Source organism: Sus scrofa, chromosome 10 (assembly GCF_054392235.1).
Source record: "Sus scrofa isolate SSC_HxYL_T2T_F1_AM1 chromosome 10, Sscrofa_HxYL_maternal_Yorkshire_Landrace_v2.0, whole genome shotgun sequence".
Taxonomy (NCBI): Eukaryota; Metazoa; Chordata; class Mammalia; order Artiodactyla; family Suidae; genus Sus; species Sus scrofa.
The window spans coordinates 65,374,678-65,402,579 of NC_139392.1; the positions used below are offsets into that span (position 1 = coordinate 65,374,678).

Below are 27,902 nucleotides of genomic sequence, written 5' to 3' on the forward strand. Positions count from 1 at the left end.
CCCCTACCTTGGGAACCTCCATATGCCACGAGTGTGGCCCTAAAAAGCAAAAAAAAAAAAAAAAAAAAAGAAGAAGAAGAAGAAGAAGCCCAGATTTTTTTCAAACTTCTTGGAACAATTTCCTCCTGATTATATTGCTCATTGCACTAATCAGCCCTTCTGGGATAAGTACTGGCAAACTGCTCTGATTTTTTAATTACAGATTGTTCCTATTCCCGCAGAACTTTGTTTGGCAAATTCTAAAGAAAATCATTACAGGCAGGTTTTTTTTTTTTTTTTTTACTCTCTTTGGCCTGACTACATCTTAAATCCATCCCCTGGCAAATAGAGCCCTGAGCTATTTGCTGAGGCAGGGAGCCCTCAGGCATCTCCTGCGCTGGGTCTGAGCATGCTCCTTGCTTCTTCCTCCTAACCTGGCTGGCTCTCCCTCATTTTCCACTATTTTTTATTTTTAGTTAAGTTATATATATATGTGTGTGTGTGTGTATACATACATACATAAATATATATCCGTGAATTTTTTTTTTTATTTTGAGACGTTTCAAGGAGTTCCCATTGAGGCTCAGTGGGTTAAGAACCCAACATAGTGTCAGTGAGAATGCGGGTTTGATCCCTGGCCTCGATCAGTGGGTTAAGCATCTGGTGTTACCACAAGCTGTGGCATAGGCCACAGATTCAGCTCAGATCTGGTGTTGCTGTGGCTGTGGTGTAGGCCAAAGCTGCAGCTCCAAACTGCCCCCAGCCTGGGAACTTCCATAGGCCACAGGTGTGGCCAGAACAAGAAAAAGAAAAAAGAAATGTCAAAGTGGGAATTTCAAAAAAAGGAAGGATTCCAGGGACCATCCATACACCTTAGTCGTCATTCTCTTTATTTAATGGATTAGAGTCCTTCTGTTATGTATGTGTGAGGGGCGTGGTGTGTGTGTGTCTGTGCACACGTGCATGTATGGGGGTCTTTCATGACACTGACATTTTTTTTTTAATTTCAAAATGTGGTTTTATTAATGCACTTTAGGATAAGTGCGATTCTTATTCTACCTTCTTCTGGAAGAAATACTGCCAATTATAAACAGTCACAGCAAAATTTTCATTAGACAAAACTGCATGTGTATGGAGTCCCCATCGTGGCTCAGCAATAACGAACCTGACTAGGATCTATGAGGATGGGGGTTGGATCCCTGGCCTCGCTCAGTAGGTTAAGGATCCAGGGTTGCTGTGAGCTGGGGTGTAGGTCATAGACATAGTTAGGATCTGGCATTGCTGTGACTGCGGTGTAGGCTGGCAGCTGCAGCTCCTATTCAACCCCTAGCCTGGGAACTTCCATATGTTGCATGCGTGGTCCTAAAAAAGCAAAAAACAAAGAAAAAAAAAAACAACCTGCATGTGTATGGGTTGGGGGGAGAGTTTGCTTCAATTTATATCATACTGCAAATATAAATTTTGAGTTTCCAAACAACACTGGGCAACAATGTTTCCTTCTAAATTTTTTTAAGGCAGATCTATTTAGCATTGTGTGTGGATTACTAACATAGTGCAGTGTAGTTTTAGTAAATTTAACAGTTCCTCAGACACTGACATTATTAAAGAGTTCAGGCTGGGGAGTTCCCGTCATGGCGCAGTGGTTAACGAATCCGACTAGGAACCATGAGGTTGCGGGTTCGGTCCCTGCCCTTGCTCAGTGGGTTAACGATCCGGCGTTGCCGTGAGCTGTGGTGTAGGTTGCAGACGCGGCTCGGATCCCGCGTTGCTGTGGCTCTGGCGTAGGCCGGTGGCTACAGCTCCGATTCGACCCCTAGCCTGGGAACCTCCATATGCCGCAGGAGGGGCCCAAGAAATGGCAACAACAACAACAACAACAACAAAACAACAACAACAAAAAAAGACAAAAAGACAAAAAAAAAAAAAAAAAAAGAGTTCAGGCTGGTTTGATTGTAAAATGTCCCACAATCTGGAATTTTTTTTCGTCCTTATCAGGTTCAGGTTAAACATATTTTAGCAAGAATACTCCATAAGTGATACTGTTTCTTTCCTTTTACATAACGCCAGGAAGCATATAATGCCTAGCTGTCTCCTTTTATGATAAATATTAAACTTGATCAGTGGGTTGAAGTGATACCTGCCTGATCCATAAAGTTCCAGCATTCATTATAAATAAAGCTCTAAAATTCAGGATGCCTGCATTTTATAGAGTATAAGATTGTGCATATGTGCCTTCTTTTTTCTTTCTTTGTTTTTTTTTTTTGATGCACCCGTGGCATGCAGAAGTTCCTGGGCCAGGGATAGAAGCCACTCCACAGCATCGGTCCCAGCCACTGCAGTGACAATGCCGGATCCTTAACCCACTGAGCCACATGAGAACTCCTGCTTTCCTTTCTTAATATTCTCAAAGAGGTCCAGGGTCTCCAAAAGGTTACAGCCTTTGCAGTTAGATGATATAGCAGTGATATGAATTCATCTCTTCCCATTTAACAGAGGGGAAGATGAGCTAGAAGTTTCCCTCTGCAGGGAATGCATCAGTATGCTGGCTAGTGAGAATTTTTGTGGTCCCTGGAGCTAAAGTTCAAATACATATGACTTTTTTTTTTTTCCTCCCATTCTCAGTGACCTCCCCTTCGACCGCTGATTTATTTTAGAGAGCATGCATTTTCATTAAAGGTGACTGCCCAGGATGTTCCTGTTGTGGCTCAGCGGTAATGAACCCAACTAGTATCCATGAGGATGTGGGTTTGATCCCTGGCCTCGCTTACAGGGTTAAGGATCCGGCGTTGCCATGAGCTTTGGTGTAGGTCGCAGAAGTGGCTGGGATCCTGCATTGCTGTGGCTGTGGCGTAGGCCGGCAGCTGCAGCTCTGATTCGACCCCTAGCCTGGGAATTTCCATGTGCTGCAATTGTGGCCCTAAAAAGCAAAAAAAAATTGATTGCCCACAATGCAAAAATTGATTTGGGTGGAGGAGCAATCTTAGATATTACAGTGGGTCACAGCCCTTCCATGGACCACAGTCACAGTACATGCATAGATATGAAGCATCAATGTAGTATTAACATTCCATGGGGATAGGGGATGATTAGGAATAAAATGTCTAAAAAGCCTCTTTAGGGAGTTCCCTTGTGGTCTAGTGGTTAGACCTTGGCGCTTTCATCCCTGTGGCCCAGGTTCAATCCCTAGTCTGGGAACCAAGATCCAGGAAATTGCTGCACACTGTGGCCAAATAAAATAAATACATAAATAATAAATAAATAAAAAGACTCTTTGAGAGGAGGATAATGGGGGAAAAAGATTGAGAAACACTCATTTGGAGTCAGTTTCTGCTTCTGACATTGTTCATTTCCTCTTTTCTCTTCCTGGGTTAATTTTTTTTTTTTTTTTTTTTTTTTTGCTTTTAGGGCCTCATTCATCATTCATGGCATATGCAGGTTTCCAGGTGAGGTAGGGGTCCAGTCAGAGCTGTAGCCTCCAGCCTGCACCACAGCCACAGCAACACTCAGATCTGAGCCATGTCTGCGACCTTTACCATAGCTCACAGCAAAGCCGGCTCCTTAACCGACTGAGCAAGGCCAGGGATCGACCCTGCATCCTCATGGATCTAGTCAGATTCGTTTCCACTGCACCAGGACAGGAACTCCAGTATTTTCTCATTTCTGAGGGCCAGGATGAATGAAAGCAACTTTGAGAGATTTCTTGAGCTATCCCTCTACCTTCCCACACCATGTTAGTAACATTTCAGGTAAAAAAAAAAAAAAAAAACCACGATTCTTCTCCCAATGATCTTCAGGCACAGACACCGTCTGCAGCATCCTGGGGTATAACACGCTGACCAGTTTACAACTGAAATCCTTCCATTTGACGTGAGCTAAACTATTGCCTTTGAGTTTCAGCTCACCTTTTCTGGTGTCCCACATTAAGACAGATCCAAAGACTCTATCAGTAAAAATATACTCAATGAGTGCTTTATTTGCATATCCATTAACTATTTGAAGACTGTCACCAGTTCTCCATCAGCCTTCCCTCGCTCATCATCTCCCATTGGCAAAATTTTCTTGGAAATCTTGTTGCCTCATGGCTATCATTTCTATGCTTCAACCTGAGGCCTTCCCAAAGCCCTGTCACTGTGCATTGTGGGTAAAACCAGCAGTGAGCATGTAAGAAATTATTGCACGCTTTCTCCAAATTATATTGTGTCTTTGCTAACTTCTTCCTTTTTTTTTTTTTTTTTTTTTTTTTTTTTTTTTGCCACTCCCAGGGCATGTGGAAGTTGCCAGGCCAGGGATCAAACCCAAGCCACAGCAGCAACCCAAACTGCTGCTGTGACAATGCCGGATCCTTAACCTACTGCCTCACCAAGGAACTGTTGTCTTTGCTAACTCTCCACTTGACTTCATACATTTATAAATTTGCTTTTCTATTATATTTGCCCACACTAAATCCTATATTCTATTCTGCCCTTTTGATGTATCTTCTTGAGCTTCTTTCCTGCCTGCCTTTAGCCTTCCTCCTAAGAGTCCACTGTGTTGCTTTTGTTTTAATCCCCTCTTTAATTGGCAAAGCATTAGGTGACTTTAATAGAGTTTCTCTCGTCTCTTTGTGGTGAGTATGCTCATTGGTCATTCTGGTCCTTGATGGAAGCATATCACTTCCTATGGTCTCTAACTTTACGTCACTTCCACATCCCTTGGGTACCACACTGTGAGAAAAAGAAATATCATAGGAAAAGCATAGCTCTGTCTTTGAGAAATGTGTACAAAGATGAAATCACCAAAAGGATTCTGATGTGTCACTTGGTTAATACTGGTGTCCTTTGTGGTTGGATCATTTTAGTCCTTGATGAGACAAGGGATGCTGTCCTAGAATTAGCCAAACAAAGCATTTTAGAAAGAATTTTTTTTTCCTGCTTTAAAAAATATATCAACAAAACAATTTTATAACAGACTCTTTCCTTCTGGGCAGTTATTAATTCTGGGTAAGCATTTTTCAATGAATATATAAGAACTTTTGTAACTTTTGGAGGGAAGTGTCCATTTCTAATCTGACAATTAAGGCTCTTTTACTAGCTTTTAGGGTTCTAATTTCAAAGTTTCTCAATATCTTTTCTAATTGAATCGGAAAAAAAGACAGCATATTTTAGTTCCATTTGTGATTAAATTAAGGGTTTGATTATAAGAATAGACTAACAATTAAAAACACTTAAAATGCAAGATAAAAACTAAAGGATATTTATGAAATCATTTCTATGTGAACTTGGGAATTCAAATATCACCAATAAAAGACACATAACATCTATTCTGTCTCTTTTATGTGTTTGATCTATTTCTTTAACAAATATATTTTTTCTTTTTTTTTTTTTTTTTGCTTTTTAGGGCCTCACCCAAAGTATATGGAGGTTCCCAGGCTAGGGGTCTGTGACCTACACACAGCTCATGGCAACGGCAGATCCTTAACCCACTGAGCAAGTCCAGGGATCAAACCCGCAACCTCATGGTTCCTAGTCGGATTCGTTTCCACTGCACCACCACGGGAACTCCTATTTTTTCATTTTTTAAAGTTCTATTAAGTATAGTTTATTTACAATGCTGTGATAATTTGTGCTGTACAACAGAGTGATTCAGTTATACGTATACACACATCCATTCTTTTTCAGAACAAATGCATTCTTTCATCTTGCAATGATCCTGGAACAGATAACTGAAAGGTTAATTCCACAAAAAATTAATTCAAAAAATTTTATGCACATATTTGTATTTTAGCAGAAGTTCCCAGGAATGCCCTGGTGGCTCAGTGAGTTAAGGATCCAGCATTGTCACTGCTGTGGCTCTGGTTTTAGCTGTGGCGTGGGTTGGATTCCTGGCCCCAGAACTTCCACATGCCATGGGCATGGCCCAAAGAGGGGGAAAGAAAGTTCCTTTATTTTATTACAGATTTTCTCAGGAGTGTGTCATGCATATTGCGTATCTTCCCAACACACTAATGTTATACTTCTTTTTTCTTAAAATGGTATTCAGTATTGTTTGGTAATAACTTGACATATAAAGGTAACAAGTCTAGATTGTAGAAAAAGCTCATCAATCCGAGTAAATAAACCTGAAGTTTAATCTCAGGTTTACCATTACCTTATTTGTGTGAAGTTGGGTAATATAATTAATTGTTCTGTGCCTCAGATTTTTGTTTGTTTTTTTATTTTTTACTTTTTTTATGGCCACACCTTTGGCATATGGAAGTTCCAGACTAGGGATTGAATCAGAGCTGCAGCCAAGGCCACAGCCCCAGCCCTGCCAGATCTGAGCCACATTTGCATCCTATGCCTCAGCTCACAGCAATGCTGGATCCTTAACCCACTGAGCTAGGCCAGGGATTGAACCTGCATCCTCATGGATACTAGTCAGGTTCTTAACCCACTGAGCCATGATGGGAATTCCCGTGCCTCAGATTTTTGTAGTGCAACTGGGCTTACAAATTTGTTCTAATGTGACTTAGTTATTTTTGCACACTAATATAAGATTAAAATATTAACATATTTGGAAAATCAGAAATATGTTAAATTCTGTGTACTTATTGTTAGTACATTTACAGTCACTATGTAATAATTGTAAATGACTCCAGTAATAGCCCCTGTTCCTAATAACAACAATAGCTATTTGTGATGGGGCAATTTCTTGACACAGGGCAGTAAGAAATGAGACTTCTGGAACCCAATTACAAATATAAAATCTCCCTTGGTGTCTCAGTTCCAATGGCTGAAATGTACACCAAGACGTGACAAAGAGGCAGGCTATGGACTGAACTTGTCCTGCAGGCTTGTTTTGCTGGACCTACATAGACTGTTGTTGTTTCCACCTAAGATATGCAGAAGTTTCAGGGTCAAGGATTGGACCTGAGCCACAGCAGTGACAATACCAGACCCTTATCCACTAGGTCACCAGGGAACTCCTATTGTTGGTTTTTAACTAGCTGGAACATTTAAAAAATCGGAAAATTTGACACATATGGAGTTCCTTTCATGGCTCAGCAGAAACAGATCTCACTAGTATCCATGAGGATGCAGGTTTGATCCATGGCTTCACTCAGTGAGTGGAGGATCTAGCGTTCCCATGAGCTGTGGTGTAAGTCACAGACATGGCTTGGATCTGGCATTGCTGTGGCTGTGGTATAGGCCAGTGGCTACAGCGCCAATTTGACCCCTAGCCTGGGAACTTCCATGTGCCACAGGTGCAGCCCTAATAAGAGACACACACAAAAAAATCGACACATAAAAATCAGAATTTGTGTTTTTGAAAAAATCAGAAGATCTGGAAACACTAGGCTTTTGTTTTCATATGGCAGGAATTGGCTGAGAAGGGGCTGACCCATTTAGATGGGTTGTCTCTCCAGTTTACCACAGTCCTCACCACTCCCTGCTGCCGCCCAGATATAGCTGGTTGTCAGCTACCCTTGTCCTCTTAGCTGGGATGCTTCATCATACATTTCTCGCAACTCTTCTGAAGGCACTTCGGGTCCCAGCCACTGCTCTGCCATGTCTAGAGAGGCCACTGAGGAAACCACTCTTTTAATTTTCAAAATTATCCACATACACATGGAATATCTGCTGTACTATTATACTCTCTCTCGTAACCTACATTATATTAGGGATAATAAATGGAAAACTGTCTTAGAAGACAAATAAATTCAAACCAGATGCCTTCAGTCCTTCTACCCAACAATAGCAAAAATTGATACTCCCATTAGAAGCTTACTTCCCATGGAAGCTGAGCTGATCATTAAATCTATTCAATCTTTCAATATCCTAAATGTTTAAGTTTCAACTCTGCTTCCAAACAGATTTCATTGCTACATTGACCAAGATGCTAAAGAACTGTCATTGGGAAGCAACCATGTTATCATTCATAACAATTACATACTTTATCTGGGTTTCCTTCTACATCATTGTGAAGTAGATTTTTAACAGAACATGCTATTTTAAGAGAACCTCCTCCTTGTTTTAATGCAGCATTCATCTGAGTTTATTTATTTATTTTATTTATTTTTTTGCCTTTTCTAGGACCACACCCGAGGCATATGGAGGTTCCCAGGCTAGGGGTCCAATTGGAGCTGTAGTCACCTGCCTACACCACAGCCACAGCAACGTGGGATCCAAGCTGTGTCTGCAATGCCCACAGCTCACAGCAATGCCCGATTCTTAACCCACTGAGCAAGACCAGGGATCAAACCTGCAACCTCATGGTTCCTCTGGGATTCATTAACCACTGAGCCACGACGGGAACTCCCATCTGAGTTTAAATGAAGTCAAAAAAACCCCTAAGTTCCCAGTACGTAATAAATTAAAACCTAAATGAGGAAATCCAATTCAATTTAATTAGATTTGATTGAGCTTATAAGTGTATTACTTACTGCCTTCCGGATTAAGTTGAATAGCTGCTCCAGAGGAAATTGTATCATACTGTTGAGTCGTGACCTTACCTATAACCAAATTAGCAAAGGATCAGAAACTAAGCATTTTCAAGAAACATGTAGAACACAGAGGGGGAAAAGATATCAACAGAATCCTGAATTTATTAACCCAGAAAAATAGTGTGGATAACTATGTCTCCATAATTATGCACATAATCTCTCTACAATGATGGATTTAGTATTGCCTAGAAACTACAGCTGACATCCATAAGCAGCAACAGCATTTGGAAAAATCATAAATTGTGACTTGTTTATTTATCTCACGGCTAATTATCTCATTTAGGGCTTGTCTTAATCAGAAATATAATCACATGAAGGTACAGTGGGGACGTTTGGCCCACATGAGTCTGGATTAAGGCAAAACCTTGGTAAAGACGCTGATGCCTTTTCGAAAGGATGAAGCTTGGTGGGAAAAGTTACATTGGCTGGACATGAGGAGCTGGGCTACCCACCTCTGCCCCATCTGTGGATGAGAACTTAGTCCCTTCTTTGCTCAAAACCCTATAAGGCTCCCCTTGACACAAATATTGAAAACCTTAATTCCCCTCTCTCTCTATTCCTTGCTGGCTTTGCACATGCTGGGCTCACTCACATCTCAAGCCTCTGCCCTGGCCATTCCCTGCCCCCCGCGCCCCCCCCCCGCCCCCGTCTGGCTGCTCTGCCTTCAGAGAGCCTCACATTTAACTCCTTCTCCCCTCAAGTCTTTGCTTAAATGTCACCTTCTCATGGGGCCCTGTGCTGCTTGCACCTATCCCCGAGGACTCGCACCCCCCCCTTTCTCTGCTCAAATTCTCTTTTCCCCATAGCATCTATATTATGTAATTTATTTACTTGGTTTATAGAGTATTGTTTGTCTCCCCAAACCCAAATAAAAATTCCATGCCAGGAATGGTAAAGTTATATTTGGGATGGCCCATTTTCTTTTTGTATAAAATAAATTTGTCTTATACACATATTAAATAAGAAAATAAGCTTTCTGATTTAATTGTTTGATCTTCAAAGCACAATTTTTTCATCTAAGAATGCACTTTGACTTTATACAATAAATCTTCTTTAAACAAACAAAAATCAGGGCTCTCTGTTTTGTTTATGAAGGTCGATCTAGCACCTTGAAGAGTGTCTGACACATAGTAGATGTTCAAGAGACCTTTGATGAATAAGTGGATGAAGAAATGAACTCAGACAGAAGACAAGTGCCTAATTAAGATCTGCTATCAGAGAGATTAATTAAAAGCAATGCATAATAATAATATTAATTTGATGATACTAATACCAAAAGTATATATTTGAGTGCACACTCTAGACAACGTACACTAAGCATCTTATGTGGATAATCTCATTTAATTGTCAAGACAACCCCATAAGGTTGGTTATCTATGTTTATCCACATTTTTCTTCTTTTTGTCCATGCCCATAGCACATGGAAGTTCCAAGGCCAGGTATCAAACCCACACCACATCATCAACATGGGCCAGAGTAACAACTGCTGGATCCTTAGCCCACTATGCCACCAGGGAACTCCCTACTAACCCTCATTTTATTTTATTTTATTTTTTTTCCCGCTGTACAGCATGGGGATCAAGTTATCCTTCACTTTAAAGTCTAAGTTACCTAAGTAGTTCGCCTGAGGTCACAAACAGGAAAGTGACGTCACACCGCTGGGCTCCTGAGCCCACTCTCTGAACCACAGGAGTCACCTCCACCCAGGAGCCATTGGGCTCTTCTCAGATTGTCTTCCTCTTTAGTTACTGGGTCCATGTTGTAGAGCAATTCGGCCTTCAGATTTTTTTCCCCCTTTTTTTTTCTTTCTATGGCCACACTTGTGGCATACAGAAGGCAGTTCCTATGCTGGACATCTAATCGGAGCTGCAGCTGCAGGCCTACACCACAGCCACAGCAACATAGGATCCAAGCTGTATCTACAGCCTATGCCACAGCTTGCAGCAATGCCAGATCCTTAACCCACTGAGCAAGGCCAGGGCATCTTCATAGAGACAACGTTGGGCCCTTAACCCACTGAGCCACAGTGGGAACTCCCAGCCTTTTGGTTTTTTCCTGGTCATTTATTAATGTGATTGCAGTAGTGCTTCTACGATCAGGCCATCTGTGATTAGAAAGTATTTCTATTCACAAGAAGTTCATTCACAAATACAGAGTGGAACCTTGGTCAGAGATTAGGTGGGACAATGGGTCTGAGGGGGACACCAAGAAGACCAGAATTACTAGTCCAACCGAGTCTTGAGTGCTGTGAGGCCAAGACAAGAGGCCAAGATGGGGTCCCCGAAGGGGTGGGAGGCACAAGTCCAGGAGGAATCACCCAGGGTGGGAGCATGGTGTTCCTATGATCGATTGAAATGGTACATCAGAAACTTCTAGTTCTCTTGTGACACAGCGGGTTAAGGATCTGGCTTTGTCACTGCAGTGGCTTAGGTCACTGCTTGTGGCATGGGTACCATCCCTGGCCTTGGAACTTTTACATGCTGCAGGCACAACCAAAAAAGAAAAGAAGAGAAACCTCTAGGTCTTGCTCCCACACTGCAAAATGAGGAGGGAAAAAAAAAAAAAAAAAGCATTCACTCATCTTTAGAGGAAAACAAATCAGACTTTTAAGAATTAATAAACAGAAACACCCAAAACTTTGACCATAAGAAAATTGAGGAAAATGTACAGTTAATTTTTGCTCATTTTTCTGCTCTATGAAAAAAAGAACGCATTAATTCTTCAGCCATAATGTAAACTATGTTGTTACCTGAACAATTAGAAATATGAACCCAAAAGTCTAGAGCAATATGTGGCTAGGGGATTTATTTATGCGTCTATTCCATGGGTAATTTGGAAATGAATAGGAAGCACATGGCATTTGAAAAGCGGCATCTATTCCATCCACCTGACTTGTGCAGCTTCCTTTGAGGTCACCAGGAGCCATGCAAACCATAAAACATTCCCTGGTTCCTGGTTCCACCGGCAGATCTTCAATGCGCCAGGACATAATGCTGCCTAGGCTTTAAGGCTGGATGAAAGGAGTTTGCTGTGATGAGATGAATGACTTTTCCCTTCCCATTCTGAGGGATCTGTAGATATTATCCATGAAATGATGCAACTACCAAACATAGATGGAGGCAGCATTTATCAAGAAAGGGGTGGGTGGGGGAGCAATTTTTTCTAATAGTAAACGATTAGGTTGAGCAGTAATTACTGAACTGTGGACGTTAAAGAAAATTCATTCAAAAGGTGAGCCCCATTTTGCCCTTCCAAGAAGAATTTTTAACACATTTCCAACTTTAACGTGAGTTTCCTGAGGGAGTGCAGATAACACAAGATGTAGATTTGGTATTAAGTACTGGCATTATCTGGACAATGAATTCAGCAAAACCCTGTGAGCCTAAGGATTTGACGTAAAAGAAATAAAAACTTGCAAGTCTAGAAAGAAAGTCCCTAAGAGCTATAAGCTGGTTACTGCCATGTTGTCTGTTAGCTTTCAGAAAAAAAGATTTGGCTGCCCTTGGGCTCTCAGGATTTAATTGGAATTTGCATTATCTCATCAAAGTGACAGTAAAAGGACTCCTGTGTGTGCTCGTGACCAGGATAGAGACATATGAAAGCCACAGCAATTCCGGATCTGAGCCATGTCTGCGCTACAGCTCATGGCAAAGCCACACCGCCCCCCACCCCCCCGACCCACTGAGCAAGGCCAGGGATCGAACCTGCGTCCTCATGGATATGAGTTGGATTCATTTCCACTGTGCCACAATGGGAACTCCCTGCCTCTCTCCTTTCTGATTTCTCCCCTCTGCCCTGTCTTCTTTCTAGATTTTCTCCTCCCCTTCTCCCTCCCTCCTTTCCTTTCTCCCCAAATCATGAAGAAGGGATCCTGCAGTGGCTCAGCTCTGTCTCGAACCTTGTTAACTCTCCCTTAAAGGATGACAGCGGCTGCATCCAGACATTACCCACCCCCTCCCCATGGCAGGCTCACACCCCTCCCAACAGGCCAGCATTGCACTCCCTACAGTTGCAGTTTGGAAACTACACCTACCTCGAAACATTTTTTTTTTCTTTTTAGGGCTGCACCTGCAGCATATAAAACGTCCCAGGCTAGGGGTCGAATTGAAGCTACAGCTGCCGGCCTACACCGCAGTCACAGCCATAGCAACGTGGGATCCGAGCCACGTCTGTGACCTACAGAGCTCATGGCAACGCCGGATCCTTAAGCCGCTGAGCAAAGTCAGGGATCAAACCTGCATCCTCATGGATAATATTAGTCAGATTCATTTCCACTGAGCCATGATGGGAACTCCCAAACTCTTTGTTTTAATATTTGATCTATTTTTATTTCTAAGCAATTTGTAAAAGTCTCTTAAAATTCTTATTTTATTCAAAAGGCATCATTACTGTGGCCCAGAATCCTTTGACTATTGAAGCCCCTTACTGATTTGGGTCCAGAGTTTCTTGAATTACTGATCTCTTACCTTCTACAAGGTTTTAAAAAAAGACCTCACACCATATCTGGGCTTTTTCTCTCTTTCAAAACAAAGAAACAGATCCAGAGAGATAATAGGACCTTCCTCAGGTCATACTTTGACTCCTTGATGCTGAACCATCCTGGGTGGGGCTGGAATGGGAACCAGGAGGTCCTGTTATTTTTTCACTATTTTAATATTGCTGAAATCAGTGTATTTTAGCATTCCGACCAATATATTAAATTTAATCAATATCATCTTATCTGTAACTGTCTCTCCATTCTTTTTTTTTTTTTTTTTTTTTTTTGTCTTTTCTAGGGCCACTCCCCCAGCATATGGAGGTTCCCAGGCTAGGGGTCAAATCAGAGCTGTAGCCGCTGGCCTACATCACAGCTCACAGCAACGCTGGATCCTTAACCCACTGAGTAAGGCCAGGGATCGAACCCACATCCTCATGGTTCCTAGTCAGATTTGTTAACCACTGCACCGCAATAGGAACTCCTATCTTTCCATTCTTATAAACATCTTTGGAAAATGCTATCTTTCCTTGGGAGAGGGGAATGCATATTTATTCAGGATTATTACACAGAATGAATTGTACAGGTGCAGTTTGGGCAATTATTACAACTCTTTTCTTCAGACTATTTTCTCCTCATGCTCACTAGGAAACAGTCATTCCTTTTTCACTCTTTTATGCCCAGGCTTCCATATATTATCTTGGAATCATAAATAGATACTACATTTCCCTACCATTCCAGCCCATCAGGTTTAAGAGCAAATGTTAATGTTAGCAGCCTCTTTCTTTTGGAGAAATTATGATGCTGAAAGTGCTTGATATGTAGTTGAAAGTAAAATATGTAGTTAAATATGAAAGTTAAATATGTAGTTGAAAGTTGAAAGTGCTTAAATATGTAAAACTAAATATTTTTTGTAAGGGTAGCTCTCTCTTTAAATCTTACCCATAGCACTTTTATTATCTTATATCTATCCAGCAGTCATTTTCCAGGGGAAATATAAATCCTAAAATAAATTCAATTGTTACCTTGGTTGTTCTAAAACAAAAATCAAGACCCAATGGAAACAGGAATGATTTGGAAAGTTTTGTTTCACCTTATGAGAGAATATTTCCCCAAATCATTAGTAGCATGGGATCCTTTACCAATGATAATAGCAGTAATTATCCTTCTAAAAAATTATCGAGTTGTAATTTACATTTTTTTCTTTTATACAATTCCTTCAGTTGGTTCAGTGGGCAGAATACAAATTTGGCTTTCACTTTTCTCTTAGATATTCTGAAAGATGGTAAAGATGATCCTTAATATATATTATAATTGGAAGTATTCTCAATTTTAGTAGCAAAATCCTCTCCCAAGCTAAGCTAAAGCTGTGGTAGGAGATTTTTCTTAGGTAAGGTATCAAATTCCTATCTACCAAGGTAAACAGAGGCAAAGTGCTGGCCTCCCTGTGAGCAGCATTAGCTTTTATCCTGGACCTGTCACAATGCCAAGTACAACAAAAATGAAAAATCTGGGATGTTCTGTAGACAAGATTTGCCCTGCTGGGTGAATATTGCTAGAGAATTATCAAGAAATAATTTTTTTTGGTTCTCAGCTGTAAAGGAATCATGGTCAGCTGAAATGTCCAAACTTTTCCATTGACCCAACGTTATGGCAACACATCTAGAAAAGAGTTCCTCTACCACTGACGGATTCACAGAAGAGTGAAAATGCTGACACCATCGTTCAAGACTTGGTACCAGGAGACTGGATGACCACTATTTAAACTTTTTACTTTTAAGTGATTGTATAATTTATAAACAAAACCCAAATTTCTGTTTTCAATAAGTCTGATCTATCAGATGGAGGTTGTTGGTTTTTTATTCACTAACAACTTATATATCAAGTGCTTAATACAATGATTTCAGTGTCTATATACATAGTGGTTAAGAGAAAACCATTTTGTGTGTTTGTGGGGGTGGATACTACAGAAATACTCAAGACAGGCCTTACCAAGTAATGCTGTACCACAAGAAGGTTGTTAAGGATAGGGAAAGAATTTGGGCGGTCCCGTCGTGGTGCAGCGGTTAACGAATCTAACTAGGAACCATGAGCTTGTGGGTTCGATCCCTGGCCTTGCTCAGCAGGTTAAGGATCCAGCGTTGTGTTGAGCTGTGGTGTAGGTTGCAGACGCGGCTCAGATCCTACGTCGCTGTGGCTCTGGCGTAGGCCAGTGGCTACAGCTCCGATTAGACCTCTAGCCTGGGAACCTCCATGTGCCACAGGCACAGCCCTAGAAAAGACAAAAAAAAAAAAAAAAAAAAAAGACTGAAAAAAAAAAAGATAGGGAAAGAATTTGATTGGTCCATAGAGAGCCAATCAGAAGTCTTTGTCTGGAAAACTACAGTCAGCCTGTCAAAAACTGTATGGCAGGCTAGCAAATGTCATAAAATCATCTTTACTTCCCAATTTCTTTTCTTTTCTTTCTTTTTTTTTTTTTCCAGTTTAAGGACCCTTTATTTAGAATATACTTTCAACGGTTGTGTAGGTTCTTGTTAGCTTTTAGAGAGCAGAAATATTTTGTAATATTTTCTATCGGCTAAAATCAGTAATTTCTTTTTTATAATGATTTTAATTTTTTCCATTATAGCTGATTTACAGAGTTCTGTCAATTTTCTGCTGCACAGCAAGGTGACCCAGTCACACATACATGTATATATTCTTTTTTCTCACATTATCCTGCTCCATCACAAGTGACCAGACATAGCTCCCTACTTTCCAATCTCATTTTTTACCAAGATAATGAAAAAACAGAAGCAGAGAAAAATCTATGATCTTATGTGACGGAACTCCAGGGAAATATTTTCGCCCCTCCATTTCTGAGGATGAACTGCAAAACCACCAGTGACCGTGGGTTTAGAAATAAAACCCAGTTCTCACCCTCTAACACACTGCCTGTAACTAAGACTTATTTGTATGAATTTCCAAAGAGTGAACAAAATGCATTCTTTTTAATATTTCTCTACTGTTCCTGAAAATAAATGACTCTGCCAAGATTTGCAATGATGCTATCCATACCCCAAGGATAGGTGCTTTGTTGAACTGCCTCACTTGCTGGAATAATTTCTAGAAGTTATTTTTCCTGAATATTTTGCCGTGCGGGACAAGCTGGGTACAATTCATGTTTCAGTGTGTGTTACAGCAACTGAGATGTCATATTGCACAATGTTGAAGGATCTATGCCGTAATTTATTGTGTATCTTTAGATAGGGTTACTATTACCTTTAATGTTGCTAAATGGTTCTATTAGGGCTGAGGGATTATTTGCATATATTTAACAGAATGCCAACCTGGCCACATTTGTTTCTAATGTCTAGATGTGAAGGTATTTTGACTTTATTATGCTTTAATTTTAACTCCAGTGAACTGTGACTGAAAATATTATAGTCTATTAGGTATAATCTGGAAAAATAAGCTTGTAATTTGTAGTATTACTATTACAACTCCTTTTACTGCATACGTTTCAAACACTATTATAAAATGAATGTCACTACCACCTCAATTTTTTTTTTTTTTTTGTCTTTTATTCTATTAGGGCTGCACCCAAGGGATATGGTGGTTCCCAGGCTAGGGACCTAATTGGAGCTGCTGCTGCGGGCCTATACCACAGCCACAGCAATGCCAGATCCGAGCCGCATCTGCGACCTACACCACAACTTATGGCAATGCTGGTTGCTTAACCCACTGAGCAAGGCCAGGGATCAAACCCGTAACCTTGTGGTTCCTAGTGGGACTGGTTTCCACTGCGCCACGGGAACTCCACTACCATCACAATTTTGACATTTTAAATAATACTCCTTCGGATGAGGAGTCATAAAATTTAAAAAATAGGATATTCCATACTATTAAAGTTAAGGCCATTCATTTTTCATTAACTTGAAAGTCTGTGTTTAATCTGTTCAGCTAGTTAACTATTTGGTTTTTGTTAATGCTACGGCAGATAGTTTTGCGTGGTATATGAAGCCCTTTTTATTTAGTGAAAATAAACCATTAAACTTTAATTTGCATTCACCAGTTAACAGTAATCCCCTGCACAGCAGAACTGCATTTGCGAATTTGAAGTGTTAAAGAAAATGTGCAAACATCCTATTTTGAAGGTCCTCCTAAATTATTGGGTTGTAGTGGTCCGGGGGGAAAAATGCTATTTTCAGTTTCATCTTCAACTTTCACAGTAAAGGTCTCAAGTGAGTTCCTAAAAATTTCCTCAGGTGATGGTTTAGTGTTTTTTTTCTGTGCAGGAAATTCAGAAACAATAGATGAAAAGACTTTTAAGCCTAACTATAATGCTTAGTGATTCGGGCATTTGTACAAATAGGATTGAGCCAGGTTCCAATGTGACAATGGTAATCGATATGATTAGAATAAGAAGAAACTAGGAACCGAAAGGAATGAAGAAGATCTCAGCCCAAATTAGTACATTCAGCTGAGCGCGGAGGGGGTCCGCGAGGGCGCAGGCGCAGGTCCCACAGGACTGAGAGAAGGGGAGGGGTCGGTACCGAGGGGGCCACTCCCGCGCATGCGCTCAGTTTCTCACGCCAAGACCGCCCCCCGCCCTTCCTCCCTCTCTGCCTGCCTTCCTCCTCCCCCCACCCCGGAGCGACGGCCCCGCCTCCTCCCGGCATCCGCCGCATCCTCCCCACCGCTCAGCAGCGCTCGGTTGATGGATGCAAGGGACTTGGTATTTCAGCACGACTGAAGTTTCCTGGGGTTTTGGCTCAAAGAAGACGTAAGACATTTAAAGCAGTGAGGTCTGTCCTGTTTGTTCGTGGCATATTCCTCTCCCCCAGATCTTGCTTGTTCTCCGTAGTATTTAGATTTATCGTTCCCAGTTGCGGTGGGGGTCAGGTGGGGCGCAGAAAGTGGCCCAAGTCAGCTGCTTCAACTCCTGTCGTCAAATAGGGTTTTATTTCTTCTATTTTCAGATAAGGCCCAGAGGGGTAACTGAACCAAAATTAACTTGGGCAGGTGTTCTAGTTTTCCAGTGTAATTGATTCCAGGTGTCTACAAATCAGGCTCAGGCCTTCCTAGGCCAGATCTTGAGGCGTCTCCTTATGTTGGCACTAGTTCTTTGGAGTCTGGAGATCTACTATATTCTCCCATTTCCAAGATTTGGGATTTAAGAGTTGTGGTATGTAGGACTGGAAGAGGTCTTATCTGGTCCAACTCTTTTATCTTCCTTTTCCTTCTTTCCTTAGAAAGGGGAAGTAAGTTGTCTAAATTCACAGACTGCTTTAGTGACAGAATCAGAACTGGAATTCTAGTCTTCTGCTTCCCAGTCCAGTAATATCTTTATTTCTACCATATTTTGCCACAGTTCGAAAGGACTCAAAAGTACTTCATCAGGCCTTCAGACCAGCAATCCTGAGTAAATTGAAATTACAAGAAAGTTGTTTATTCCCAGTATTAAAAAGAGGCCAGGTTTTGTGCACAGGTGAACCAGTTCTCATAAGTCACTGCTTTTATTGAATAGTATTTTATGTGTTTTAAAATTTTTTATTGTAGTTGATTTACAGTGTTCTGTCAATTTCTACTGTACAGCAAGGTGAACCAGTTACACATACATGTACATTCTTTTTCTCACATTATTCACCATCATGTTCCATCACAAGTGATTAGAAAGAGTTCCCTGTGCTATACAACAGGACCTCATTGCTTGTCCACTCCAAATGCAATCGTTCGCGATCTACAAACCCCAAACTCCCAGTCCATCCCACTCCCTTCCCCTCCCCCTTGGCAATCACAAGTATGTTCTCCATGTCCATTAGTTTCTTTTGTGTAGATAGGTTCATTTGTGCCATATATTAGATTCCAGTTGGAAGTGATACCATATGGTATTTGTCTCTTTCTGACTTAGGATGATAGTCACTACTTCGATCCATGTTGCGGCAAATGGCATTATTTTGCTCTTTTTTATGGCTGAGTAGTGTTCGATACCACATCTTCCTAATCTATTCATCTGTCAGTGGACATTTAGGTTGTTTCCATGTCTTGGCTATTGTGAATATTGCTGCAGTGAACACAGGGGTGCATGTATCTTTTTCAATGAAAGTTTTGTCTCTATGCCCAGGATTGGGGTTGCTGGATCATATGGTAGTTCTATATTTAGTATTCTGAGGAACCTCCATACTGTTTTCCACAGTGGTTTACCAGTTTACACTCTCACCAATAGTGCAGGAGGGTTCCCTTTTCTCCACACCCTCTCCAGCATTTGTTATTTGCAGACTTACTAATGATGGCCCTTCTAACCTGTGTTAGAAGGGTATCGCATTGTAGTTTTTTTTTTTTTCATTGTAGTTTTGATTTGCATTTATCTCATAATTAGTGATGTTGAGCATTTTTTCATGTGCCTGCTGGCCATCTGTATGTCTTCTATGGAGAAAATATATTGAGGTCTTCTGCCCACTTTTCATCTGGATTGTTTGTTTTCTTGCTGTTGAGTTGTGTGGATTGTTTGTATATTTTGGAGATTAAGCCCTTGTCAGTTGCGTCATTTGAAACTATTTTTCCCATTCCATAGGTTGTCTTTTCATTTTTTTTTTTAAGGTTTCTTTTGCTGTACAAAACCTTGTAAGTTCGATTAGGTCCCATTGGTTTATTTTTGTTCTTATTTCTATTGCTTTGGGAGATGGAACTAAGAAAACATTTGTACGGTTGATGTCAAAGAACGTTTTGCCTATGTTCTTTCTATGAGTTTTATGGTGTCTTGTCTTAGGTTTCTTTAAGCCACTTTAAGTTTATTTTTGTGCATGGTATGAGGATGTGTTCTAGTTTCATTGATTTACATGCAGCAGTCCAGTTTTCCCTGCACCACTTGCTGAAGAGACTATCTTTTTCCCATTTTATATTCTTGCCTCCTTTGTCGAAGATTAATTGACCATAGGTGTCTGGGTTTATTTCTGGGTTCTCTATTCTGTTGCATTGGTCTGTATGTCTGTTTTTATACCAGTACCACACTGTCTTGATTACTATAGCTTTGTAATATTGTCTGAAGTCCAGGAGAGTTATGCCTCCTGTTTAATTATTGTTCCTCAAGATTGAGTTGGCATTTCTGGGTCTTTTATGGTTCCATATGAATTTTTGGATTGTTTATTCTATATTTGTGAAAAATGTCATGGGTAATTTGATAGGGATTGCATTAAATCTGTAGATTGCTTTGGGTAGTATGGCTGTTTTAATTATATTAATTGTTCCAATCCAGGAACATGGAATATCTCTCCATTTCTTTGAATCCTCTTTAATTTCCTTGATTAGTGTTTTATAGTTCTCAGCATATAAGCCTTTCACCTCCTTGGTCAGGTTTAAATCCGAGGTATTTAATATTTTGGGGTATGATTTTAAAAGGTATTGTATTTGTATTTTTATATTCCTTTACTAATATTTCATTGTTAATATACAGAAATGCAACCAATTTTTGAATGTTAATCTTGTATCCTGCTACTTTGCTGAATTCTTTGATCAGTTTGAGTAGTTATTGTGTGGATTCCTTACAGTTTTCTATTTATAGTATCATGTCATCTGCATACAGTAACAGTTTTACCTCTTCTCTTCCATTTGGATACCTTTTATTTCTTTTGTTTGTTGGACTGCTGTGGCTAGGACTTGAAATACTATGTTGAATAAAAGTGGTGAGAGTGAGCATCCTTGTCTTGATCCAGAATTTAGCAGGAACGCTTTCAGCTTTTCTCTGTAGAGTATTATATTTGCTGTGGGTTTGTCATAAATGGTTTTTATTATGTTAAAGTATGTTCCCTCTATACCCACTTTTTATCATGAATGGATGTTGGACTTTGTCAAATGTTTTTTCTGCCTCTGTTGAGATGATCATGTGGTTTTTGACTTTTCTCTTGTTAATGTGGTATATGACATTGATTGATTTGCGTATGTTGAACCATCCTTGTGAACTTGGGATGAATTCTACTTGGTCGTGGTATATGATTTTTCTTATCTGTTGTTGTATTTGGTTGGCTAAAATTAAAGAATGGCCTATAATTTTCTTTTTTGTAGTATCTTTGGTTTTGGTATTAGGGTGATGGTGGCTTCGTAGAGTGTCTTTGGGAGTGTTCCTTCTTCTTCAACATTTTGGAAAAGCGTAAGAAAGATGAGGGTAAGTTCTTCTTTTTATGTTTGGTAGAATTCTCTGGTGAAGCCATCCGGTCTTATGTAGAGAGTGTTTTTATTACATATTCAATTTCATTTCTAGTGATTGGTCTGTTTAATTTATCTATTTCTTCTTGATTCCGTTTTGACAGGTTGTATGTCTTTAGAAAGTTGTCCATTTCTTCTAAGTTGTCAAATTTGTTGAGATATAATTTTTCATAGTGTTCTCATATTGTTTTTTATATTTCTGCAGTATCTGTTGTGATGTTTCCTTTCCCAGGTTTGGGGTTAAATCGGAGCTATAGTGGCCAGCAACTCCAGATCCGAGCCGTGTCTGCAACATACACCACAGCTCATGGAAATGCTAGATCCTTAACCCACTGAGCAAGGCCAGGGAGCAGCCCTGCATCCTCATGGATGCTAATGAGATTCATTTCTGCCGAGCCATGATAGGAACTTCTCCTTTTTCATTTCTTGCTTTGTTTGAATTCTTTTTCCTCTCTTCTTGGTGAGTCTGGCCAGAGGGTTGTAAGTGTTGTTCATACTTTCAAAGAACGAGCTCTTGGTTTTATTGATTTTTTTTCTATTGTTTTTTGAATCTATTTTATTGATTTCCTCTCTGATCTTTATGATTTCCTTTCTTCTGCTGCCTTTAGATTTTGTTTGTTCTTCCTTTTCTAATTCTTTTAGGTGGTAGGTTAAGTTGTTGATTTGAGATTTTTGTTCTTTTCTGAGGAAGGCCTGTATCAATGAACTTCCCTCTAAGAACTGCTTTTGTGGCATCCCATAAATTTTTAATGATCTCGAGGTCTTTTTCAGTTTGCATTTGATTTTCTCATTGACCCATTAGTTTTTTAGTAGCATGTTGTTTAGTCTCCATGTGAAGTTTTTTTCTCATTTCTTTTCCTGAGGTCGATTTCTAGTTTCATGCCATTGTGGTCAGAGAAGATACTTTTCTATGCTCTTAAATTTGTGAGGTTAGTTTTGTGCCCCAGTATGTGATCAATCCTTGAGAATGTTCCATGTGCACTTGAAAAGAATGTATATTCTGATTTTTTTGGATGTAATGTCCTGAGTTGTCTCACTTTTCTATTGTGTAATTAAGATCTCTGTTGCCTTATTGATTTTCTGTCTAGAGGATCTATCCACTGATGTAATTGTATTTATTTATTTATTTATTTATTTATTTGCTTTAGGGCTGCATCCAGGCTAGGGGTCAGATTGGAGCTACAGCTGCTGGCCTCTGCCACAGCCTCAGCAACACAGGATCCAAGCCACGTCTGCGACCTACACTGTAGCTCACGGTAACACCAGTCCTTAACCTACTGAGCGAGGCCAGGGAGCGAACCTGCAACCTCATGGTTCCTAGTTGAATTCATTTCCACTGCGCCATGATGGGAACTCCCATCTCCTACTTTTATTTTATTCCCATCTATTTCTCCTTTTATGTCTGTTAATGTTTGTTGTATGTATTTGAGAGTTCCTATATTAGGGGCATATATATTTTCAATGTAATATCCTCTTCTTGGATTGATCCTTTTATCATTAAATAGTGTTCTTTGTCTTTCCTATGGCCTTTGTTTTAAAGTCTGTTTTGTCTCATATGAGTATTGCAACTCCTTACCTGTGTTTTCCATTCGCATGAAATATCTTTTTCCATTCCTCATTTTCATTTTATATGTGTCCTTTGTCCTAAGGTGAGTCTCTTGTAGGCAGCATATTGTAGGCTCTTGGTTTTTTTAATCCAGTCTACCCCTATATGTCTTTTGATTGGAGTATTCAGTCCATTGACAATTAAAGTAATTATTGATAAATATGTATTTATTGCCATTTTAAACCTTGTTTTCCAGTTGATTCTGTTTCTCCTTTGTTCCTGTCTTTTTTTTGGTTGGGTGATTTCCTTTTATTTTATGCTCATGTCTTCTTTTTAGTTTTTGTAAATGTAATGTTTGGTTTTGATTTGTGATTGCCCATTTTTCAAGTATGTTAACCCCTTCCTATATCTGCATGCTTTAGCCTGATAGTCATATAGGCTCAAACACATTCTAAAAAAAAAAAGTCTAGATTTTCTTTTTTTCCTTCCCCACATTTTATGATTTTGATGTCCTTTTTTTTTTTAAAACATCTTCATGTTTATCCTTTTCCTGTTCCTTGTGTTTACCGTCACTTTTACAGCAGGTTTTTCTTTCCCCCATTTTAAATCTGAATACTGGCTTATTTCTGTAATTACTTTCCAGTGTGATTTCCTCCATCCTATTTCTTCTTATTTCTTTTTTATTTAGAAGAGCCCTTTCAGTATTTCCTTTAGAATGGGTTTAGTAACGCTGTACTCTTAGTTTTTGTTTGTTGGAGAGATTCTTCATTTCTCCTTCTATTTTAAATGATATTCTTGCTGGGTAGACTATTCTAGGTTTCAAATTTCTCCCTATTAGAAGTTTGAATCTTGCCACTCTCTTCTGGCTTGTAGTGTTTCCGTAGAGAAATCAGCTGATAGCCTTATGGGGGGGTTCCCTTATAATTAAGTCTTTGTTTTTCTCTTACTGCCTTTAATATCCTCTCTTTAACTTTTGCCATTTTTATTATAATATGTCTTGGCGTGGGCTTCTTTGGGTTCAACTTGTTTGGAGTCCTCTGTGCTTCCTGTATCTTGATATCTGTTTCCTTTAGATTTGGAAAGTTTTCAGCCATAATTTCTTCAAATATATTTTCAATCTCCTTTTCTTTTTCTTCTCCTTCTGGTATCCCTATTATGCATAGATTGGCCTGCTTTATATTATCCCATAGATCTCTTCTATTGCTTTCATGTTTTTTCACTTGGTTTTCTGTCTGCAGTCCTGATAGGGTGATTTCCATTATTCTGTCTTCCAAGTCACTAATTCATTCCTCTGAATTATTCATTCTGCTTTTCAGTGTCTTTAACTCAGCCTACATCTCTGCAAATGAATTTTCGAATTTTCCTTGGCTCCTCTTATTTTCTAGATCCTTTCTAAAGTAATCTGCATCACTGTTCATATTTGCTCTTAATTCCTTCATATTCGCTCTTAATTCCTTCAGTATTTTCACTATCTCCTTTTTTTTTTTTTTTAAGGGCTGCACCCACAGCATATGGAGGCTCCCAGGCTAGGGGTTGAATCAGAGCTACAGCTGCTGGCCTACACCACAGTCACAGCAATACCAGATCCGAGCTGAGTCTGCAGCCTACACCGCAGCTCACGGCAACACTGGATCCTGTAACCCACTGAGCAAGGCCAGGAATCGAACCTGCGTCCTCATGGATACTAGTCAGATTCATTTCTGCTGAACCACAATGGGAACTCCCACTATCTCCTTTTTGAACTTGGCATTTCTTAGATTGCAGAGGTCTGTTTCAGTGTTTGCTCCTTCAGGTGAATTCTCCTGTTCTTTTAACTGGGAGTGGTTCCTGAGCTTCTTCATTTTGCTTATATTTTTCTTATTCTGTGAGTTTAGTGGAAACAACTACTGTAGTCTTTGAGGGATATTTATATGTGAGTGTGCCCCTGGGTATCTTGTGAGGCCTTACTATTTGTTTTTTAGGGTGCTGCACGTGCTTCCAGGGAGATGGAGGCAATGGGCAGGGATAGTAGCCAGTGCCTGGTTGCTGGACCCTTGTCAGTGGCAAGGACCCACAGGAAGGTGGTGCAGGCTGCTCCTAGTTGCAGGGCCCTGGGAAGCAGCAGTGACCCTCAGGCAGATGTAGGCAGCACCTGGAGCATTTGGCAGTGGCAGCAGCAGGTCATGTGTCTTCCCAGGGGAGTGAGAGTAGCAACAAGTGATAGGTTGCAGTGCCCTCCTCTTTGCCGACCTCTGAGATGACTGGGGCCATAGATGGTAACTGTTCATGGACCCCTAGTGGTGGCAGACCACGCCCACCTTTGGAGTCTGAGATGAATGAGTTCCCCCCCACAGCCTATAGACCATACAGCAGGTGCCCCATAATGCTTAGCCTGTGTAGGAGGCACCGACACCTGTAGCCTATGTAAGAGGGGCCTCTCACCAGTAGTCTGTGCAAGAGACACTTCACTGCCTATAGCCCCGACCTCTGAGAGTCTGCCCATGCACAAAGATATCCATGTAGTGACCCACCCCTCCCCCACCTCGCTCTCCTCCACAATGGCGCTTTGCTTCTCCTGCAGGCCCATACCTCCTCCCAGGTTCCCTTAGCTGTGGCACTCTTCTCCCCATCCCTTGGCACACTGCTCTCTAGCACCCCAGACTCTCTCCACACAGCCAACCCCAGTCATCTCCCCAGAACTGACCTCCAGAGTCTGAGTCTCAGTGCCCAGCCACTGGCAGAGCATCTCAGGCTGTGGTGTCCCAGGAAGTGGTACAGATGGTCTGTGTGGCTCTTTCTCTGCTTTGCCCTCCTCAGACCAGCTGCTGCACTTTTCTCTGAGGTTTTGAGGTCCCTCCGTCTCAGCCAATCTCCCTGTCAGGAGGCTTCCCAGGGTGTGGGTTCCTTTCCTCTTTCACAGCTCCCTCTCGGGAGTGCCAGTCCCATCCTGATTCCTTTTTCTCTCTCTGTCTCTCTCTCTCTCTTTTTCCTTTTGTTCTACTCAGTCAGGTAGAGGGTTTCTTGCCCTTTTTGGAGGTTTAACGTCTTCTGCCAGCATTCGGTAGATGTTCCATGCGAATCGTTCTACATGTAGATGGGTTTTTTGGATGGGTTCGTGGGAGAAGGTGAGTGCCACGTCTTCCTCCTCCACCCTCTTGATCCCGCCCTTTGAATAGTATTTTGTTAATGGTTTTTAGTATTCTTTTGTAACCATGGTCTGATTTCATTTCTCATCCAGTTTTGTGAGGGAGCTCACAGAGTTTGGTTTCTGTCTCCTTTTACAGCTCTGAGAATTGAGAAATAGCAAGGTTAGGGCCCTTGCCTTACTTAGATCCCTGAATTAACATGAGGACTGGACATTTCTTGTGGGCAAAGGATGTGATGTGACATGGCATCGTGAACTCAGCCCTCCTCTTTCCATGAACTCAGCCACTCCCTTTGTCTTTTTCAGCCTCAGTTTCCTTATCTGTAAACTATCACAGCATTATGTGGGGACTCTGAGAAATGGCTATGGAAGTGCATTGTAGTAAGAATAATAGCTAACATTTATGAAGTACTTTCCTGGTACCAGTCACTGGACTAAGGACTTTCTGTGGAGTGTCTTATTTAGTCCTTAGAGCAGCTATACAAATTAGGTACTATTATTAAACCCATTTTGCAGAAGAAGAAATAGGGCATTTATGAATCATCATTGCTTGCAGGTGGTTAAGATGGAATTAAATGCTGCATTTAGTTTTTCAAAAAAATTAAAAAGGAGTTCCCACTGTGGTGCAATGGGTTAAGAATCCACTGCATTGGTTTGGGTTCCTATGGAGGTGTGGGTTCTATCCCCAGCCTGGTGCAGTGGGTTAAAGGATCTGGTGTTTCTGCAGCTGCAGCATAGGTCACAGCTGTGGCTCGGATTCAATCCCTAGTCTGGGAACTTCCCTATGCCATGGGTGTGGCCATAAAAATTTAAAAATAAATAAAACATCTTTTCAGAAGATTGTTTTGAGCACATACTGTATTCTGGGAATGTGTTAGGTGCTCAAAAAACATGTCATTCTGATATGCATGCTGATTGATATTTTTATTTACAATAACAAGGTGAAACTGATAGAATAAAGATGCGTGTTGGAACTTGACTCTCGCATCAGTTATGTGAACTACTTCTTTGCTGAAACAGATGATGCTTTCCAAATAGTGCAAGACTAATTCCTCAGGGTTGTCGTTGTTGTAACGTAAAACATAAGGACTGTAGACTCACTATGCTCACATATTTAAGCATAATCTACCTTATGGATATTTTCTCCATTGGCTTTGTTGGGTCTAGATGATCGTATGGTCATGCCACTCAAGGTGGGTGTTCTCCTGCTCTCTGTACGTTCGCCTGACTGATCAGTGCCTGCTTTGTCTGTACCCTGTGCCCATGACTGACCTTCCTCCATACTTGCCCCAGGCCCCAGCTGGTGATTGTTCTTATCAAAGGGGCTGTGGGGGGCATGCCCCTCACTGGTTTCCCTGGTAATTAATGAGCCAACCTGACATCAGTGCCCCCTATACCTGGCAATCTCCCTTTTTCCCTGTGAGTGAAGCCTGCCACCATGTCCTGCCTGCTGTCCACTACTGCACACAGTGGGGGGTCGCTCCAGGACCTTCAGACTGTAAGCTCCCCTATCCATTAAACCATTGATGGCACTGTTGTTGACTCCTGGCTCCTTCTTCAGTCTTTATTTTTTATTTTTATTTTTATTTCTTTTTAGGGCTGCACCTGGAGCATATGGAAGTTCCCAGGCTAAGTGTCAAATCAGAGCTCCAGCTGCTGGTCTACACCACAGCCACAGCAGTGCCAGATCAGGGCCATGTCTGCGACCTACACCAGGGCTCACGGCAATGCCAGATACCTTAACCCACTGAGTGAGGCCAGGGATTGAACCCGCATCCTCATGGGTACTAGTGAGGTTCATTTTCACTGAGCCACAACAGGAACTCTATCCTTCCTCAGTCTTAAAGCTGGACAACTACAGCTTTGTAGGCCTTCAGGGTGCAGCCCAACAACGATCAACAGAACAGGTCACGTCCTAATTTGTAGCATTTGCCGATTTCTATGGTACAAATTCCCTTCTCACAGCTGATAAGCTCTCCATGTGATAGCGCTGAATATGGAGCTGGGAACACACAATGACACACCTCTGTAAGTGCTTTCCACCATGCAAAGTAAATATAATCTTAAAAGCTTAGATGATAGAAAAATATACTACTACACTAATGAAATGATCAATGTTGAGTAATTACTTTTG

At 40.9% G+C, this 27,902-nt stretch overlaps 1 protein-coding gene and 1 long non-coding RNA gene across 4 annotated transcripts in view; both read left to right on the forward strand.

The window, feature by feature from the left end:
- Positions 1–27,902, forward strand: part of MOB3B (MOB kinase activator 3B) — a 333,368-nt gene that overhangs the window by 242,642 nt on the left and 62,824 nt on the right. The window contains exon 4 of one of the 3 annotated variants that reach the window (XM_021064706.2): positions 14,509–14,628. The exons of the other annotated variants lie outside the window; for them this stretch is intronic. Within the exon in view, the coding sequence (XP_020920365.1) occupies positions 14,509–14,514 (6 nt within the window). The 3' untranslated portion in view covers positions 14,515–14,628. Of the gene's footprint in view, positions 1–14,508; positions 14,629–27,902 lie in introns of those variants that run through there. 3 annotated transcript variants of the gene reach the window in all.
- The window catches only part of LOC146399471 (uncharacterized), a 69,642-nt gene continuing 59,310 nt past the window's right edge, over positions 17,571–27,902 (forward strand). Inside the window, exon 1 of the long non-coding RNA XR_014817790.1 lies at positions 17,571–17,701. This is a non-coding gene — a long non-coding RNA (uncharacterized LOC146399471). The remainder of the gene's footprint in view (positions 17,702–27,902) is intronic.